Source organism: Oncorhynchus mykiss, chromosome 19 (genome assembly GCF_013265735.2).
Source record: "Oncorhynchus mykiss isolate Arlee chromosome 19, USDA_OmykA_1.1, whole genome shotgun sequence".
NCBI classification, from domain to species: Eukaryota; Metazoa; Chordata; class Actinopteri; order Salmoniformes; family Salmonidae; genus Oncorhynchus; species Oncorhynchus mykiss.
Genome location: NC_048583.1, coordinates 23,291,155 through 23,309,696, shown reverse-complemented (window position 1 = coordinate 23,309,696; position 18,542 = coordinate 23,291,155). Strand labels below are relative to the sequence as shown.

The 18,542-nt window shown below is 42.2% G+C and overlaps 1 protein-coding gene across 1 annotated transcript in view; it reads right to left on the bottom strand.

Moving 5' to 3' along the window:
- Positions 1–2,098: 2,098 nt before the first annotated feature.
- Positions 2,099–18,542, bottom strand: part of LOC110498672 (FH2 domain-containing protein 1-like) — a 40,287-nt gene continuing 23,843 nt past the window's right edge. The window contains exons 8-11 of the mRNA XM_021575316.2: positions 9,422–9,492; positions 6,076–6,193; positions 5,580–5,744; positions 2,099–5,289 (exon numbers count right to left, since the gene is read on the bottom strand). Coding sequence (XP_021430991.2) covers positions 2,998–5,289; positions 5,580–5,744; positions 6,076–6,193; positions 9,422–9,492 — 2,646 coding nt within the window. The 3' untranslated portion in view covers positions 2,099–2,997. The remainder of the gene's footprint in view (positions 5,290–5,579; positions 5,745–6,075; positions 6,194–9,421; positions 9,493–18,542) is intronic.

Sequence of the window (18,542 nt, the reverse complement as noted above, 5' to 3'; positions counted from 1 at the left end):
CGTTTTGGGTTCCCAGGCCCCTGCTCTGTCATGATTAGGAGTCGGGCCTAAGTTTAGAAAGGCTAAGGCTATTAGTCAGACGGACCACTTCTAGTGTTCAGTCCCACAGCGTCCTGACTGAGCTGCTGGACCGGGATGTCATGGTTACCATCACATAACAAGGAAGTGGCGGCAGAGTGGTGGGTGGATGCAATGGTAGACATTCCGTATTGAAGTCCCACCGTATTTAGTGGCTCTGACGCAAGACCACCCATTGTCGACATGCCCCTCTTAAAATGAGCCCAGCAGCAGGAGGCATTGTGCGATAAGATGTGGGAGGCCGCTCTTGTAAAAGACCATCCTTGTAAAAGACTGGACATTGTGTTAAGTCTGGTGGACAAGAGATCTATCATACAGTTTGACTGTGACTGTAGATGGGAAAAGAGAGGGAGAGAGAGGAGCATTGTGTCTCGCTCTTTAGTCATTAGCCATGTCGTAGGCCGGCGTCCCAAATGGCACCCTATTCCTATATAGTGCACTACTTTTGATCAGAGCCCTATGGGCCCCTACGGGCCTCAAGACAAGTTGAATTGAGTGCCTCAATGTGTGGTCTGTGAACAACGATGCTGTTCATTGTGACAATTTCAAGAAAGGAAAAAGTCTGGTTAACCATTTCCTCTTGTCAACAGAATCCTTTCACCTTCACTACTTCCAAGCCTCCATATAGAATTTTCTACGTGTAAACATTTTGCGAGCTCTACGTATAATCAAAAATAGTATGTCTTTACACTATGTACACAGAGTGGACAGCTAATTGGCTAAGCCCGTGATTTGTATTATCCAGTCTAATAGCTATTTTGGTAGGTGCAATGGAAGGTAAGGGAGGATTTCTACTCTTATTTACAATTTAGGAGACACTGATTATGGGACGGCAACATCAAGCTTCAAGTTAATGCACTCTAGTTGTTGTTGTTTATGTCAATGGCACAACGCTGTTTGAAAGGCAACTGGTGTGACAAGCTGGCCTGGTTCCAGATCTGTTTGTGCTGGCTTGCCAATGACCATAGAAGTCAACAAGACAGCACAAACTGATATGGGACCAGTGTAGTGAGGAGCAATTGCAGGGCTGAAGAATCTACAGTATTACTTTGATCACGACCGATGGCAGTCAAGGAACACAATTACACAATGTCAAGTAATACAAAAATCAGGAGATGACAACATTCACAGTAAAAAAGTTGAGGATTACAAAGACGATTATTGTGACAAAACGCAGAGACAAACAACACCATGTTGGGTGTTGCTTCAGTCTGAAGAGCTACATGTTCAATGTTGTTTTTCATAGCGTTAGTGTTGGTCTAGCTATAGCATAAAGCAGGAAAAATATTTCCTTTGTGTGCACTTCTACTCCATGCTTGAATGGAGGTGTTTTATCAAGAGCATTTAGAAACATTGCTCGTTATTGATACATACATACAAATGTCAAAAGTACCACAAGTACATGAAAATGCATTGCATGACAAAGTACACCCTTGGCATGTACTGTATTCTAAGAGGTAAAGGTAAAACTTTACAGTGGAATCATACCAAAGGACTAACTGGAGTATCATAAACAGAGGATAATGACTCAATAACTTTCTGTACTTGCTAATAGTAATAGTTAATGTACTTGACTCAGTACACAATAGGATACCTGATTCAATCAAACACTGACAACCAGATATCCAAAACAAGTGAAAAACAAAATTCTTCAACTTCATTGACATTAGAATTCAAATATAGTTCAGTTTCCTAATGTCTGACTACACATATAATTTTGTCCAAGACGATGCAGCACATCAACAATAATGTCTATTTATCTTAACCCCGGAAACCCGGATACCCGGTTGGATTAAATGGGCATTTCTTCTGTGGCCTTTTATTTTGGATTTTTTTTACTATATACTATTTTTGCAATGTCAAGTATAACCGCGGTATAACTTCAGTGGAGCGGGAAAGGAACTCAGTGGCCAGCTGCTGAGGAGTACAATGACACTGAGCCAGGGTCATATTCATTAGTGCAAACGGAAAACGAAAACAGTTGTTTCTTTGTTTCTTATTCCGTCCCCCCCCCCCCCCCCCCCCCCCCCCCCCCCCCTCATTATTGTCCCGCACATAGTATCTGGGAAGACACTGATTGGACCAGCTCTTTTTTGCCAATTCCAAATGAACCCTATTGGATCAGACTCAGACTAAATCAGTATAAAGGAATGTAGAGAACCACGGAAATCAAAGTCACAATCACAACAGCAGAAAGGCAGCGTCTTACAAAGCTCATACCCTGAATGAAGACACTAACACAGTCCCCAAATTGTCAAAGCTAATTAGCAGCATTCAAGCATGTTCAGTAGTGGGTTTTCAGTAACACTTCATTTTACAGTCATTGTTTACCAGGTAGTTACCTAGAAAGTACTTGTTTAAATGGTAATTATCTAATAATTGCATAGTAATCACACGAGATGCGTTGACACACGTGTCGCTATGTGCCATTTGGTAACAGTAAATTACCAATAGTGTTGAATTCTTTGAGGTGAGTACCAGAAAATATCCATTGTTACTACCACATCGTTTTTAAGTAAATACCATGTAAACACCATCTTAAAATGGGTTGTAAAACTAAAGCATAATAATTCTTCTTCTTTTTTGACATACCTTATTAAATAGAGTTTAAGACCACAACGCAGGCAAAGAAGGAAAAAAGGGGGATTTTGCCATTTGTCAGTTCTGTCTCCCCGTGAAGAATGCTCAAAAACAAACGTGGGCTCATGAAGAAATAATCTTATACAGTGCATTATATATTTTTGCAGTTCATACAATACGTGTTGACGAAGCCCTGTATAATGACTTGATATGGATGAGGTGGGATGTCTTAGAGTAGCTAATGAAAGAGGACACAAAATGTCAGTCTACAGTATGTGGGGAAAACCATAGTACATTTCTTCCTCTCTTGCTCCAATCAAGTTCCACTATATTTGAGTTCTACTTCCAGGTGGGCTTGATGGTCCTACATGACGTAGTGGATTGGACAGATTTTTCGGAGAAGCTGCTGCTCTTGCGTGAGCGCCCACGGGTGGGCGGCGATGGGGGGGTGTCGCTACGCTGAGTGCTCGCCCGGCTTGATGCCCTGACGCTCTGCACCCTCTGCAGACCACCCCCTTGGGCCTTTTCCTTCTCCTCCCCCCGGGGTGAATGCTGCCCCCCTTTGGCAGGAGGTGTGGTTGTGGCAGCGGCTTGAGGCCGAGCGGGTGCTTGACTCTGGGAGCTGCTCCGGGACAGGAGAGAGGGGCTCCTGGAGGGGGTCGGGGGGTTGGAGAGGGTTGGAGCGAGTTCCTTCTTGGTGGTCCGAGAGGAGGAGGCCACAGTGTTGCGTGCCCAGCCAGGCAGGGTGGCTGATGGGGTTTTGGAGCTGTGAGTAGGTGTCTCGGGAGCGCCAGCCTCAGAGGGTGTCCTAACCTGACCTTGGGCCTGAGCAGCCAGGGCTCTCATGGTGGAGCGGCACATCTTCTCCTCCGGCGGTGCCTTGGACAGGTTCCTCAGCGGCTTGGCGCTGGGCTTGCGGAAGGAGGGCTTTCGCAGGTTGAGGTCACGTGCCCAGCCAGAGAAGCCAGCATTCCCCTGGGATTTGGTCTCTGGGGGCAAGCTGGAGTGGCGGGCGGGCCAACCGGTCTTCTCACCCCTCTCCCTGGCTGGGGTGCTCTTGTCGATGAGCGGCTGCCTGGCACCCTCATGGCCCCCGGCGCGTCTCTCCACCCGCCTGGCATTATGGCCAGTCCGGCTTAGCTTGGTGATGGGCACCACCTTCCGCATGCCGTGGTTCTCAGTGGTGTTCAATATCCTGACGCCGCAACCCACTTTGCTGTTTTTGGAAACTTTTGACACATTCTTGGTCTTGGTGTTTGTTGGTTTATGGCTATATGTCTGTACAGCTTTCTCGCCCACCTGCCTAGCCTCTGCCGTGTCCCAGCTATCTGTGTCCCCCTCTTCCGTGGTGACGAGTGAGCCAACGGATGGGGCACGTTCGTCTGTGGACTTTGACACCGACAGCTCATTTGTGGAGGCAGAGACGGACTGATCGTTTTTGGATGTGGAATCAAAGTTGGAGTTGGAGGATAGTGAGCTGGGGTCTCGAAGGTTCCCCTGGATGTTGTTGCAGTCAGTGTTTTTTACATCAGGAACCAATCCTTCCCTCATTAGAGGCGAGCTTTCGATGTCAGAGTAGTCAAGCGCTACGGAGCAGTCCGTTTCTGTGCAGTCTAAGATGTAGAACACCGGTTTCTTATTGGATACAGAGGGGTCAAGAGGGAGGGGCATATCACAGGTGGTTGAGGAGACGATGCTGCTTTCCTCCTCTTCCTCCTTCTGAAGCGAGCCAACCACAAACTGAGAGGACGGCATTTTACCTCCCCACGCCACAGGCTCTGGTCCTCTTTCCAAACTCTTTGGACAAGGAGGAGGGGTATTCAAAAGGAGTGTCTTTGGAGATTCCGTCTTCATTTCCAAGTCCGCTACCACCAAGTCTTTGTGGTCAACGAAGTGCATTTGATTTGTGTTATTGTTCGGACTGGGGAGGTCAAACTGTTGAATTCCCAGGACTAGAGTGTGCCTCTCCACGCTGACGTTCATGTGTGCCGTGACGCTCGCTCCGGGGTTGGGCGTCTTCTGAAAGACGTTACGGTTCTGACATGAGCGAGGCAGATAGCTCCCCTCGGACACGGTCGTGTAATTGTTATTATTGTTATACGGTTCCTCGTTGGCATTAAAGCCTGTGAAAGAGTACATGGCCAAGGGGCTGATGGGCTCCGTCTCAGCCCGGTGTGACGTGGCCAGCACCTGCTGCCCATTCCCCAGCTTGTGGTTGTCATCCTGGGACACAAGACAGGGGGCGGTTCTCCGATGGAGGGTGCGGCCGGAGCGCGGCAGGCTGTTGAACTTGTTGGCATAGTCAGCTGGTAGTGCCGTGTCACTGCCGAACAGCTCCAGGTATTCGTTAAGCTCGCGGTCGGCCATGGCGGCCACGGTGTGGCGGTGGCGACGGGCGCTGGCTGAACGACCCAGGGGGCTGTGGGGGCTGGCGGGACGCTGCTGGAGGAAGTCCAGGAGGCCCTCCTTGGTGAGCATATCCATGTCGTTCTCGCTGCTGCTGCGGCCGAAGCCGCCATTACCTGCGCCAGCAGCCTGCTGCTGGTCGGCATTCCAGGCAAAGCGCTTCTCCTCCAGCTCTCTGAGACGCCGCTGCCTGGCCGCCTCTTTATGCTCCCGCTCCCGGTTATCCTGACGGAGACAGCGAAAGGACGGGCTAATAAATAACATATTGTGTACAGTGTCTTCGGAAAGTATTCAGACCCCTTGACTTTTTCCACATTTTGTTATATGTTTACATACATCTACATCAGTATGTCCTTTTGAAGAGTTTATTAGTTTTGTTACTTCAGGAAATGCAGTGCAGGTTAATGTAAGTGTGCATTTGTAGGTTAGATAGAGAATGTGTTACATTACTTATCTGAAACTACTTAGTAGAGACTTAAGATTTTAAATTGAAATATTTAAAGAAAAGACCTCACCTTGACAGCCTTTTTGAACTTGAGACAGAAGTCCTGTAAGATGCGGAAGCACTCATCCAGCATGAAGGTGTCCTTGTCTTCACAGAAGAAGTCAATAAGCGATTTACCCTCCTTCCGCAGGTCCAGCCTACACCTCTTCAGGTCCAGGAGTGTCCTTGTGGAGCACTGTTGGGGATGGCAGACAATGGATGACAGACACAGATAAGATATAAAAGAATTATAACATATTATTACCATCAAAATATACCAAAAACAGGGGGCTTGGTGATACCGTATATCAGGGATTTAGGATATTAGCAATATTTTCTTATGCTTATAGGGTGTTCTTCCAATTGAGACCATAGTGATATACATTTCTTTTTTACAGTCACCCTAGGATCCCCTTATATACCACAACTGGCTAAGGATGCCTTCACTGTGTGCCGCCCTCATGCACCGTAATCAGCATTCACAGGGCAGAATTCCTAAATTAGATTCTGACTAAATGTGCTGCCACCTGCAGGAAGGGATTCAGCTGCTCCAGGAGCTCTGGGTCACTCTGGACCTTCTCCTCCAGGGATCTGGTCCTGACGTAGAGAGACGAGAACTCCAACTCAATGTTTTCCACTGATATTCTGCGGGGATATGCAAATCATCCAAAGGCTGTTAAAATACATTGTGTGGCTCAGTTGGTAGAGCGTGGCACTCGCAACATCAGGGTTGTGTGTTTGATTCCTGCTGTGACCACCCATAAAATAGATTAAAGTGTATTTTAAATGGCATATATTATATATATACACACACACACACACACACACACACACACACACACACACACACACACACACACACACACACACACACACACACACACACACACACACACAGTGGGGCAAAAAAGTATTTAGTCAGCCACCAATTGTGCAAGTTCTCCCACTTAAAAAGATGAGAGAGGCCTGTAATTTTCATCATAGGTACACTTCAACTATGTCAGACAAAATGAGAAAAAAAATCCACAAAATCACATTGTAGGATTTTTAATGAATTTATTTGCAAATTATGGTGGAAAATAAGAATTTGGTCAATAACAAAAGTTTATCTCAATACTTTGTTTATATACCCTTTGTTGGCAATGACAGGGGTGACACGTTTTCTGTATGTCTTCACAAGGTTTTCACACACTGTTGCTGGTATTTTGGCCCATTCCTCCATGCAGATCTCCTCTAGAGCAGTGATGTTTTGGGGCTGTTGCTGGGCAACACGGACTTTCAACTCCCTCCAAAGATTTTCTATGGGGTTGAGATCTGGAGATTGGCTAGGCCACTCCAGGACCTTGAAATGCTTCTTACGACGCCACTCCTTCGTTGCCCGGGCGGTGTGTTTGGGATCATTGTCATGCTGAAAGACCCAGCCACGTTTCATCTTCAATGCCCTTGATGATGGAAGGAGGTTTTCACTCAAAATCTCACGATACATGGCCCCATTCATTCTTTCCTTTACACGGATCAGTCGTCCTGGTCCCTTTGCAGAAAAACGGCCCCAAAGCATGATGTTTCCACCCCCATGCTTCACAGTAGGTATGGTGTTCTTTGGATGCAACTCAGCATTCTTTGTCCTCCAAACACGACGAGTTGAGTTTTTACGGAAAAAATATATTTTGGTTTCATCTGACCATATGACATTCTCCCAATCTTCTTGTGGATCATCCAAATGCTCTCTAGCAAACTTCAGACGGGCCTGGACATGTACTGGCTTAAGCAGGGGGACACGTCTGGCACTGCAGGATTTGAGTCCCTGGCGGTGTAGTGTGTTACTGATGGTAGGCTTTGTTACTTTGGTCCCAGCTCTCTGCAGGTAAACGGCTAAGGGATGTGGCTGGGGCAGCAGAAATGTTGTGGGTGGGGCAGCAGAAATGTTACCAGACTGCAGCTTTAAGCACAAACCATCCTCCAGTAGTAGTCATATAAAGGCAACATATACAGATAGGTCTAATGGAGGGAAATAATCGTGCTAATGCTCTCTAAGAACAGTGGCTGAAGCAAGAACCTATAGGCTACACATAGCATCCCAGGAACTGAGTTAGTGATATTGATTGTGAAAAGAGCCCATTCAAAGTCCTTATACAGTATAGGGCATTCATAGATAATGGGTGTGAAATTGACTGGGCGTCTTCTAGGTGAACTAGTTCTAAAACTCCTGTCAAAGGAAAGCAGTGCAAATGCTGTGTCCTTGACGTCAGAGTGTTTTGAAACAAAACTTACAAACTCTGAGCATTAAGTTGTATGTATTCACGTACTTTGAAGTCATTGAAAATGCCAATTGGCTAACGGCTAACTAGGTATGTTAACCATAAACTACAGTTATTATGGTCAAAATCAAATTACAGTGTTCAAAAACAGTATAAATAAATTCAGCAAAAAAATAAAATAAAATAAATAAACTTAGGACACTAAAAAGGCCTTTCTACTGACTCTGAAAAACACCAAAAGAAAGATGCCCAGTGTCCCTGCTCATCTGTGTGAACGTGCCTTAGGCATGATGCAAGGAGGCATGAGGACTGCAGATGTGGCCAGGGCAATACATTGTAATGTCCGTACTGTGAGACGCCTAAGACAGCGCTACAGGGAGACGGACAGCTGATCGTCCTCGCAGTGGCAGACCACATGTAACAACACCTGCACAGGATCGGTACATCTGAACATCACACCTGCGGGACAGGTACAGGATGGCAACAACAACTTCCCGAGTTACACCAGGTGAGAGAGGGGCTGGACCGAGGGTTTGTAGGCTTGTTGTAAGGCAGGTCCTCACCAGACCTCACCGGCAACAACGTCGCTTATGGGCACAAAACCACCGTCGCTGGACCAGACAGGACTGGCAAAAAGTGCTCTTCACTGACGAGTCACGGTTTCGTCTCACCAGGGGTGATGGTCGGATTTGCGTTTATCTTCGAAGGAATGAGTGTTACACTGAGACCTGTAATCTGGAGCGGGATCGTTTTGGAGGTGGAGTGTTGTTCATGGTCTGGGGTGGTGTGTCACAGCATCATCGGACTGAGCTTGTTGTCATTGCAGGCAATCTCAATGCTGTGCGTTACAGGGAAGACATCCTCCTACCTCATGTGGTACCCTTCCTGCAGGCTCATCCTGACATGACCCTCCAGCATGACAATGCCACCAGCCATACTGCTCGTTCTGTGTTTGATTTCCTGCAAGACAGGAATGTCAATGTTCTGCCATGGCCAGTGAAGGGCCCGGATCTCAATCCCATTGAGCACGTCTGGGACCTGTTGGATCGGAGGGTGAGGGCTAGGGCCATTCCCCCAAGAAATATCAGGGAACTTGCAGGTGCCTTGGTGGAAGAGTGGGGTAACATCTCACAGCAAGAACTGTCAAATCTGGTGCAGTCCGTGAGGAGCAGTACTTAATGCAGCCGGTGGCCACACCAGCAACTGACTGTTACTTTGATTTTGAGCCCTCCCCTTTGTTCAAGGACACATTATTCTAGTTCTGTTAGTCACATGTCTGTGGAACTTGTTCAGTTTATGTCTCAGTTCCTGAATCTTGTTATGTTCATACAAATATTTACACATGTTAAGTTTGCTGAAAATAAACGCACTTGACAGTGAGAGGATGTTTCTTTTTTTGATTGATTTTGATAAATAATGTATTGTTGTTGCATTTAACTGCTGAAAATGCTGTCTTCTAAATAATTTCCTGAAAAGGTGACGTTGTAGTTGCGGCACATATTTGACACCCGAGTGTCTTGAATTTATGGAAATTATGAGTTGGAGGACTGTTCAAACGACTTATTCCCAGTTTGTTTCCGACATCATGAAGACCGCATAATGAAGGACTATTTACCTGGAAGCGCTCTGGATGTCCTGAAGTTTCTCAGGGAACTTCAGCAGCTTCTCGTCCTTCTTCTGTGCCTCCTGAGTAGATAGAAAAGGAATTACGATTAGCCTTGTATAATGCTTTATTATGTTTTATGTACACCCATATCCCGCTTGTAATTTCCAATCTGAAAGCTTGAAAAAAGCTTGAAAATACATACAGATGGTGGAACTCAACTCCTTAACATCTGCCATCCTGCAATATTCAACATTTCTTTCATTTAGTCTCTGTTTACTCAAACATCGATGTCATGGAATATTTACGGGTGACAACTTCTCTGCCGTCTAAAAGGCATCTGTGGAAAGCCTCTCCTTTTTCTGTGTCAAAAAAGACGTATTCACACATTTCAAATTCTAACAACCTAATTCAAATAAACTACTGAATTCTGACCCACTGGGCACACCACGTCATTTAAACGTGGAAATGTTGGTAATATTCGGTTGAGACGTTGATCAATGAGAAACCTTTATTGACCCACTCAAAAGACAGCCAGAAGTTTGTTAAATTCCCAATGTGTCACTATGCTTTCAACCTTCTAAAAGCAAAACCAAATTCCAATGAAAAAACAATGTCTGATGTTTGGTTTAGTTGTCATCTAAATGTGTTATCAAATGAGAATACAATGTCAGATGTTTTGTGTCCATACACTGAGTATAACATACCTTAATGGAACATTTTGACATTCACCATATGGTAAGAAAGTCCACATTGCAAATGTACAGTCCCTTACTAACGTTTCTAAAATTTGCGGACTGCGGCGGGCCGTGCAGCAGGGCCGGATCTTCCAGGAAGTCATCAAACGAAGTCTCTCGGACATTCGGTTTTCGTTTTATCAAATTTTGGTCATTTTTCCGCTGTCAAGGTAAATCCCACAAGAGTGCAAATGGAATCATATTGCAAATGTACAAAACATCACCAATCACGACGTGGCCTTTTGTCCTAAACGGAAAAGACTTGGTAGACGAAACTTGGTGAGCATAGGTTTGGCATAATGGGCAGTTGGCCCTAAACAAGATGGCGTCGAGGCCTCAACGTTTTTTGAGTTATGGCCATTTTTCTGGGATTAAATGTCAAAAACGAAAATAGAGCAATAATTTCATTGCTTCACGTCAAAGTAAATGAACCTACGGTGTCAGGAAAAAAAGAACCAGCCATTTATCTATTGTAATTTAAGAAAAATCGTACAATGTACAATTGGTGATGTTCAAAAAAAGGTTTATTTTTTTTAAAGTTACAGATCCAGTTGCAGCGTGTTCAGACGAATCTTTTTGAAGTGTGTTTCGGAGTTCTGTGAGATTTCTGTGATTTTCTGAAATAACACACACTCATTCAACCCTCTGTAAATAAGCCAGTTCTGAACATAAAGACTTAAAAACTCAAAATTCTATAAGTGCCTACCCCAAGGAGGATATGTGCTTCCTGTGTAAACCGGAAGTGCCTTAAAATGGTGTCATAGGTGCTGTTTCGAAGGGTTAGAAAAGTCAGATCTTTTCAAAACTTCATATGTGTGATTAGGTAACCCTCATGAACTGTAAGTCAGTAATTTCTCCCAACAGATGTCAAAGAAAAGCTCTCTCTCTCTCTCTCTCTCTCTCTCTCTCTCTCTCTCTCTCTCTCTCACACACACACACACACACACACACACACACACACACACACACACACACACACACACAGCAAGGATGGAGTGACAAAGTGCGGTGCTTAAAGACACTCAGAGCCTGCAATGTCATTATCATAATCTCTCGGCTGTGCCGAGTTCAACGAGATGCCCCACTAGACCGTAGCTTGCTCGGTCTGAGCTCAGCGACCATGAAAAAAGTAGGCCCATAATGAAGCCTGTCCCTAAATTGCTGGTGCCTTTGGGTGACAGCGGGAGAACAGTTAGGTTTAGAACCACAATTAGACCTCAGGAACATTCCTGAGGTCCTCCCGATCTGTGCAAGCCTAACCGTGACCATGTGGCATTAACCCTTAACAGTTAAAAGAAGGTCTTTACATCAAACAGTTTTCAATAACTTCTCTCACCATAGGAATATATTGCCTGCACCCCTAAATTCAACCTGAAGCCTATGTGGGTTATGAATGTCTTATGAACCTGTCTTCGATGACAATCCATCAGGCCCTATGAGGTCTACCTGTGTTGATTCTAAGCTTCCTGGAGCAACCGGAAGTGGTTAAAATCACCCTAAAAGTGTTTTTCCATCTCCAACCAGCAGTTTGTGATAAATAGTGCATTCAACCCTGTGTAAATCGGTCAGTTCTTAAGAATCACTTAAGAATCACTTAAGAATCACCAAAATCACTGCCTGGCCATCCCGAGTTCATCGGGCCAGTCAATTTCGCATTCCTGCAGTTTTTTTGAGCATGTCAAATTAGTGATGGTAAATGCCCATTGAAACATATTGCAAATGCACAGGGCATTTGCAATATGATTCAACAGTGAAAAAACATCACCAAATGGACATGATTCAATCAACACAACGAGCGATGGAGAGGAACCACTATCACTGCCCGGCCATCCCGAGTTCATCAGGTCAGTCAATTTTGCATTTCCGCAGAATTTTTGAGCATGTCAAATTTGTGATGGTAAATGCACATTGAAACATATTGCAAATGCACAGCCGTGCACCTGGTGATTGGAACGGGTTACCAGGCGCACATTTTTAAAATGGTTTTTAATGCCATTACGGGGTAGCAAGGGGTCCATGGTTGGGTAGGGAGCACCCCCCACCCGTGCCCCTTGTCATTTTGGAAATGTTTTAAAAAATCGTTAAAAAACAACAGTCCCACTTCTCCCTCATCATACATGACAAATAGACCATCTAGGTTGATTCATGGCTTAACATAGTGCTATATATAATTTTGGCAGTATAAATGCCTTTTGGACATGGTTCACTGACTTTTGGGTTTGTAAACCAACTGCCATTGATCGTACATGGCAAATGGACATAACATCCTGATTTGGCACTTTCAAATCTTTCATTATTGCATTTGGAGATTTCTTATGGCATTTCGCCCCCCAAAATTTTTTAAAGTGACTTTTGACTGACTTCCTATGAAATCATATTAGCAAATGGACAAAACATACAGTGGGGAGAACAAGTATTTGATACACTGCCGATTTTGCAAATGTTTCTACTTACAAAGCAGGTCTGTCATTTGTAACATAGGTACACTTCAACTGTGAGAGACGGAATCTAAAACAAAAATACAGAAAATCACATTGTATGATTTTTAAGTAATTCATTTGCATTTTATTGCATGACCTAAGTATTTGATACATCAGAAAAGCAGAACTTAATATTTGGTACAGAAACCTTTGTTTGCAATTACGGAGATCATACGTTTCCTGTAGTTCTTGACCAGGTTTGCCCACACAGCAGCAGGGATTTTGGCCCACTCCTTCATTACAGACCTTCTCCAGATCCTTCAGGTTTCGGGGCTGTCGCTGGGCAATATGGACTTCCAGCTCCCTCCAAAGATGTTCTACTGGGTTCAGGTCTGGAGACTAGCTAGGCCACTCCAGGACCTTGAGAGGCTTCTTACGGAGCCACTCCTTAGTTGCCCTCGCTGTGTGTTTCGGGTCATTGTCATGCTGGAAGACCCAGCCACGACCCATCTTCAATGCTCTTACTGAGGGAAGGAGGTTGTTGGCCAAGATCTCGCGATACATGGCCCCATCCATCCTCCCCTCAATACGGTGCAGAAAAGCATGCCCAAAGAATGATGTTTCCACCTCCATGCTTCACGGTTGGGATGGTGTTCTTGGGGTTGTACTCATCCTTCTTCTTCCTCCAAACACGGCGAGTGGAGTTTAGACCAAAAAGCTTGTGCAGGTCTACAATTTTATTCCTGATGTCCTCACACAGCTCTCTGGTCTTGGCCATTGTGGAGAGGTTGGAGTCTGTTTGAGTCTTGGCCATTGTGGAGAGGTTGGAGTCTGTTTGATTGAGTGTGTGGACAGGTGTCTTTAATACAGGTAATGAGTGGAGAACAGGAGGGCTTCTTAAAGAAAAACTAACAGGTCTGTGAGAGCCGGAATTTTTACTGGCTGGTAGATGATCAAATACTTATGTCATGCAATAAAATGCAAATGAATTACTTAGAAATCATACAATGTGATTTTCTGGATTTTTGTTTTAGATTCTGTCTCTCACAGTTGAAGTGCACCTATGATAAAAATTACAGACCTCTACATGCTTTGTAAGTAGGGAAACCTGCAAAATCGGCAGTATATCAAATACTTGTTCTCCCCACTGTATGCCTTATGGACAAGTAAAAAAAAAAAATTATGATAATAAACTTTGACAAAAGTATGTTCATACAGTTCTTATACTGTACATGTTTAATTGACAACAAAAAATCAAAAGAATTTCGTAAAACGGTCCAGAAAGCACTTTTTTAAGGGGGCGATAAGTTTTGACAAAATGTTCAAATTTTTACACTTGGGTCTTGCCTTGTGTCACATTTGCAATATGAAAAATTACAGTGGAGCGCATTCGCCATCTATTGGATTTTTGCAGTTACACTTGGCATTTGCCATATGGCATTTGCAATCAACTTTGAATGAAACAACGTCCAATTGAGTGGTATTGGACACCGTGTATATGTTTCGTACGGTACCAATATGTTCCCATTCATTTTTGTACATTTCAGGGGGGTGTTCCCTTACAAACAAACTTTAGGAATACCTTCAATAAGGGATCATAGCTTTCACCTGGATTCACCTGGTCAGTCTGTGACATTGAAAGAGCAGGTGTCCTTAATGTTTTGTATACTCAGTGTACAACAACTTAATGTGTTCTCACTGTGCTTAATCTAATAGCAAAACCAATATATAGCTGTGAGCAACAGGGTTTACAGGATGACAGAAAGGACACGAGATCAGTTGGATAGCAAAGCAAGCACTATATCATGTGACTTTATTCATTTACGTGCAATCCGTGAAAGCATTACCATGTTTATCTTTCAATACCAAAAGTGAAGTTTTGTCTCGTGCTGTAAGTTGGTTACCTTTGAATCCAGCAGGTAATCATTCTTAAAGTCCTTACTTAATGTATTGAGTTTATAAACCAATTCTGGGGTCAATTTGACTAATGGTTTAGATTTGTGTTTATTGGTATATTGTGGTCATCTTTGAATTCTGGGGCTCCAGAGAGGAGCAGCAGTCTAAGGCGCTGCATCTCAGTGCAAGAGGTGTCACTACAGTCCTTGGTTTGATTCCAGGATGTCCAGACGTGATTGGGAGTCCCATAGGGCGGTGCACAATTGGCCCGGTGTCGTCCGGGGTAGGCCGTGATTGTAAATAAGCATTTGTTATTAACTGACTTGCCTAGTTAAATAAAGGTTAAATAAAAAAAATTCAATCTGTTTTTGTAAATTATTTAAATCTCAGTTGGTACACTCCACATTAGCATTCCAAAATACTTCAATACACTCTCACAGATGTAATACGCTGACTGCGCAAGCGGCAGGACCCAAATAAAATAGCCACTTTTCAAGTTCAGACTACATAAAAGGGCAACTATGTGTGATTATACAGATATACTTATCACAATTACATCACATTGTTCGCCTGCATAATTTAAACCTAACACTCATTTGCATGAGACAAAGTCCATTTGATCAATAGTAATTACTCTAGTATCCCTATGGTGCCACTAGTGCCAATGACATCTATAGTGCCATCAATTCGTCTGGTGCACCCATCTAAGGTTGCAGTGACTTTATATTCATATAAGATCTACATGACACATTTCATGGCCCCATGTCCATCGGTTCAGTTCTTATAGCCCTGGTGTGATATGGTGCAATCTAGTGGTGTACCGTGGCCGACTTTGAATGCAGCACCTTATAAATCTAAAATTCATTAGAGGCTAATTCATGGAGTCTATATACCAAATATTGAGTCAATCTGACTTAAAAACGTGTTGCTGCATTCAAATATGGCTCCATTGTACCTATAGGTGTACTATAGCAAATAGGATAATGCAAAAAATATTTTTTTTAATAAAATGTTTCCAAAGTATTTGTAGCATTAGCATATTTGTAGCATTAGCATATGTGCTAACATGCATCTATAGGCACAAAGGTCTCAAAAACCATTAAAGACTGATGTAATGAGTCTAAATACAACATCTGAAGTGATTCTGACATTTTTCATGAGGATAAGGTAAATGCAGATGATTTTGAGCATTAGTGTTACACATGCAAAGAATGAGTTGTTAAAATCTTTTAGGGCTAGGCATCCAGCTAGCGGGACAACTTCCGGTTAAACTGGAGGGCGTGCAATTCTAATAAATAATCATAAAAAGTATGGATTTGAAACATTTAGGTACATATAAGTGTCTTCTATCGGTTGAAAGATAAAATTCTTGTTAATCTAACTGCACTGTCCGATTTACAGTAGCTATTACAGCGAAAACATGCCATGCGATCGTTTGAGGACGGCGCCCCACATCAAAATATATTTCCACCGGCACAGGTTTCATAAATTCACAAATAGCGATTAAATATTCACTTACTTTTTGAAAATCTTCCTCTGATTTTTCATCCAAAGGGTCCCAGCTATAACATGTATTGTCATTTTGTTAGATAAACATTTTTTTTATATCCCAAAAAATCTGTTTAGTTGGCGCCATCGATTTGAGTAATCCACTCGTTCAACATGCAGAGAAAGGAATCCGAAAATCTACCCCTAAACTTTGTTTCAACCAGTCAAAATAAGTTTCTATTTACTTCTCAGATACCCTAAAATGTAATCAAACTATAATATTGCTTACAAAAAGACGTATGTTCAATAGGAAACTCATTTTAGCAGGTGTGTCCTGTCTTCATGGCGCACAAACACGAATTTCCAAGACTGTATCCCTGTACTAAAACTGATATTTCTTATTCGTTTTTGAAGTTACAAGCCTAAAACCTTGAACATAGACTGCTGACATAGACTGCTGACATTCCTGTGGAAGCCATAGGAATTGCATCCAGGGAGCTAATTTTCAATATGAACTTATACTTGCCATTCTAAGAGGATGGTCTCTCAACAATAACAAAAAATTCCAGTTGGTTTTTCTTTGGATTTTCTCCTACCATATCTATTGTGTTATATTCTCCTACATTATTTGATCATTTCTACAAACTTTAAAGTGTTTTATTTCCAATGGTACCAATTATATGCATATCCTGGCTTCAGGGCCTGAGCAGCAGACAGTTTACTTTGGGCACGTCATTCAGGCGGAAATTGAGAAAAAAAAAGGGCCTAGCCCTAAGAAGTTTTAATAGTTTCCTTGTTTTTTGAAATATCAATACCACATTCAGTATGGTTCATTTTAGGGATGGCCATGATAGCAATGATACGTTTCAAGTTGATAAGCCACTGTGGAGTCGATTTACATTGTTTTATTTGTCAATAACTTAGCCATGTTTTGGCCAATCCCTTAGATTTTGAACTAAATTAAGACATGTACAATAGGCCTATATTCCACATTTGGTGTGTACATTCAGCAAATTGTAGCATATTAGTGCATGTGCTAATATGCACCTACTGGTATAGTGTGGACATCTTTGAATGCATCAACGTAGGGACTATTATGACCAAAAACCAAATTTGTAGTGAATCTGACTTTTAGTCCATGAGAAGATTCTTTATACTTATTTTAAGCATTAGCGTAACAAAAGTAAATTGTTAATAGTTTCCTTATTTTTTAGGATATCAATGCCAGACATGGTTCATCATGGTAATGTCTCTGACGAACTTAAACGGTTTCAAGTTGATAGGCCATTGTGGAGTGGATTTACAAATTATTTAAATGGACACATAAATCTAATTTATCAATAACTCAGCCATTCTTTACTCATGGCCTCTAGTTTCAGTGTGCTTCACTGTGAACCCTGAATTACCTGTATTGTAGTTGAGATTACATTAAAAGTACAAGTAATCAATGCTGTTTAATATTCTGCACAGATTATTATAACAACTGTGAAGATCTCCACAGACCTGCAACCTTTGCATACTATCTTGAACATGCATGCTTTCTATGATTACAGAAGAAGATCTTTATAGTTACAGGAACCACAATAAGTGGCTCTGGATGTGTTACTAATTTTAAGGTTGAATAAATACTGTCACATTAGTTTGTAAAATAGTCTAACTTTAGGCTATTAACTGTATTACAAAAGTTATATTTGTAATACAAATATCAACATTTAAAGGAGCTGTATCTAATGCTTAGATAGTTTAATCTGAGGCACAAATTTAATCCTATTCTTGAAATTATATTTTTGGTTTAGTTGGAGATGTGAATCCAACATATAATTTGTTAACTTGTGGACAAGTTAATAGGAAAAAGTGCATTGCAAAAGTGATATTGAATTGTGAATTGTATATTTTGTACCATTGACTTCGTCTGACTTTAATTCCAGTTTATCAACAAGTTAACAATTGATATGTTGAAATAACTGTTCCATCTCAATCAAAAATATAAGTTAAAGATCATGACAAAATCAAATCAAACTTTATTTAAAATGCATTTACTGTTTTATTTAATTTAATTTAGTTCTATTCTTTTAAGTTAGATGTTTGGCTGAAATGGAGACGTGAATCAAATCAAACTTTAAACACACTTTAAATAAAGTTTTGTAGATGACTTTGCAAATTCTATAACAATAATAATATTTATAATATTAATAATAAAAGGCTAAATATAGGCCTAAATAGTATCATTGATGATATATGGCATATAAAGTATGCTTAAATTTGTTCTGTTAAACCCATTTCTTGAAATTACTGTGATAACAACAGTGAATCTATTTAGTTATTAAGAGATCGCTCAATAATCATTCTCACAATAACAAATTGGTATTAGTCAGTGACATATTCTAAAGTTAAGTAGAGCTTAACTTTTCCGGATGAAAATCGTGCCAAAGTAAACTGCCTCTTACTCAGACCCAGAAGCTAGGATATGCATATAATTGGTAGATTTGGATAGAAAACTCTAACGTTTCTAAAACTGTTAGAATAATGTCTGAATATAACAGAACTGATTTGGCAGGCTAAACCCCGAGGACAAACCATCCAGGGAAGAAA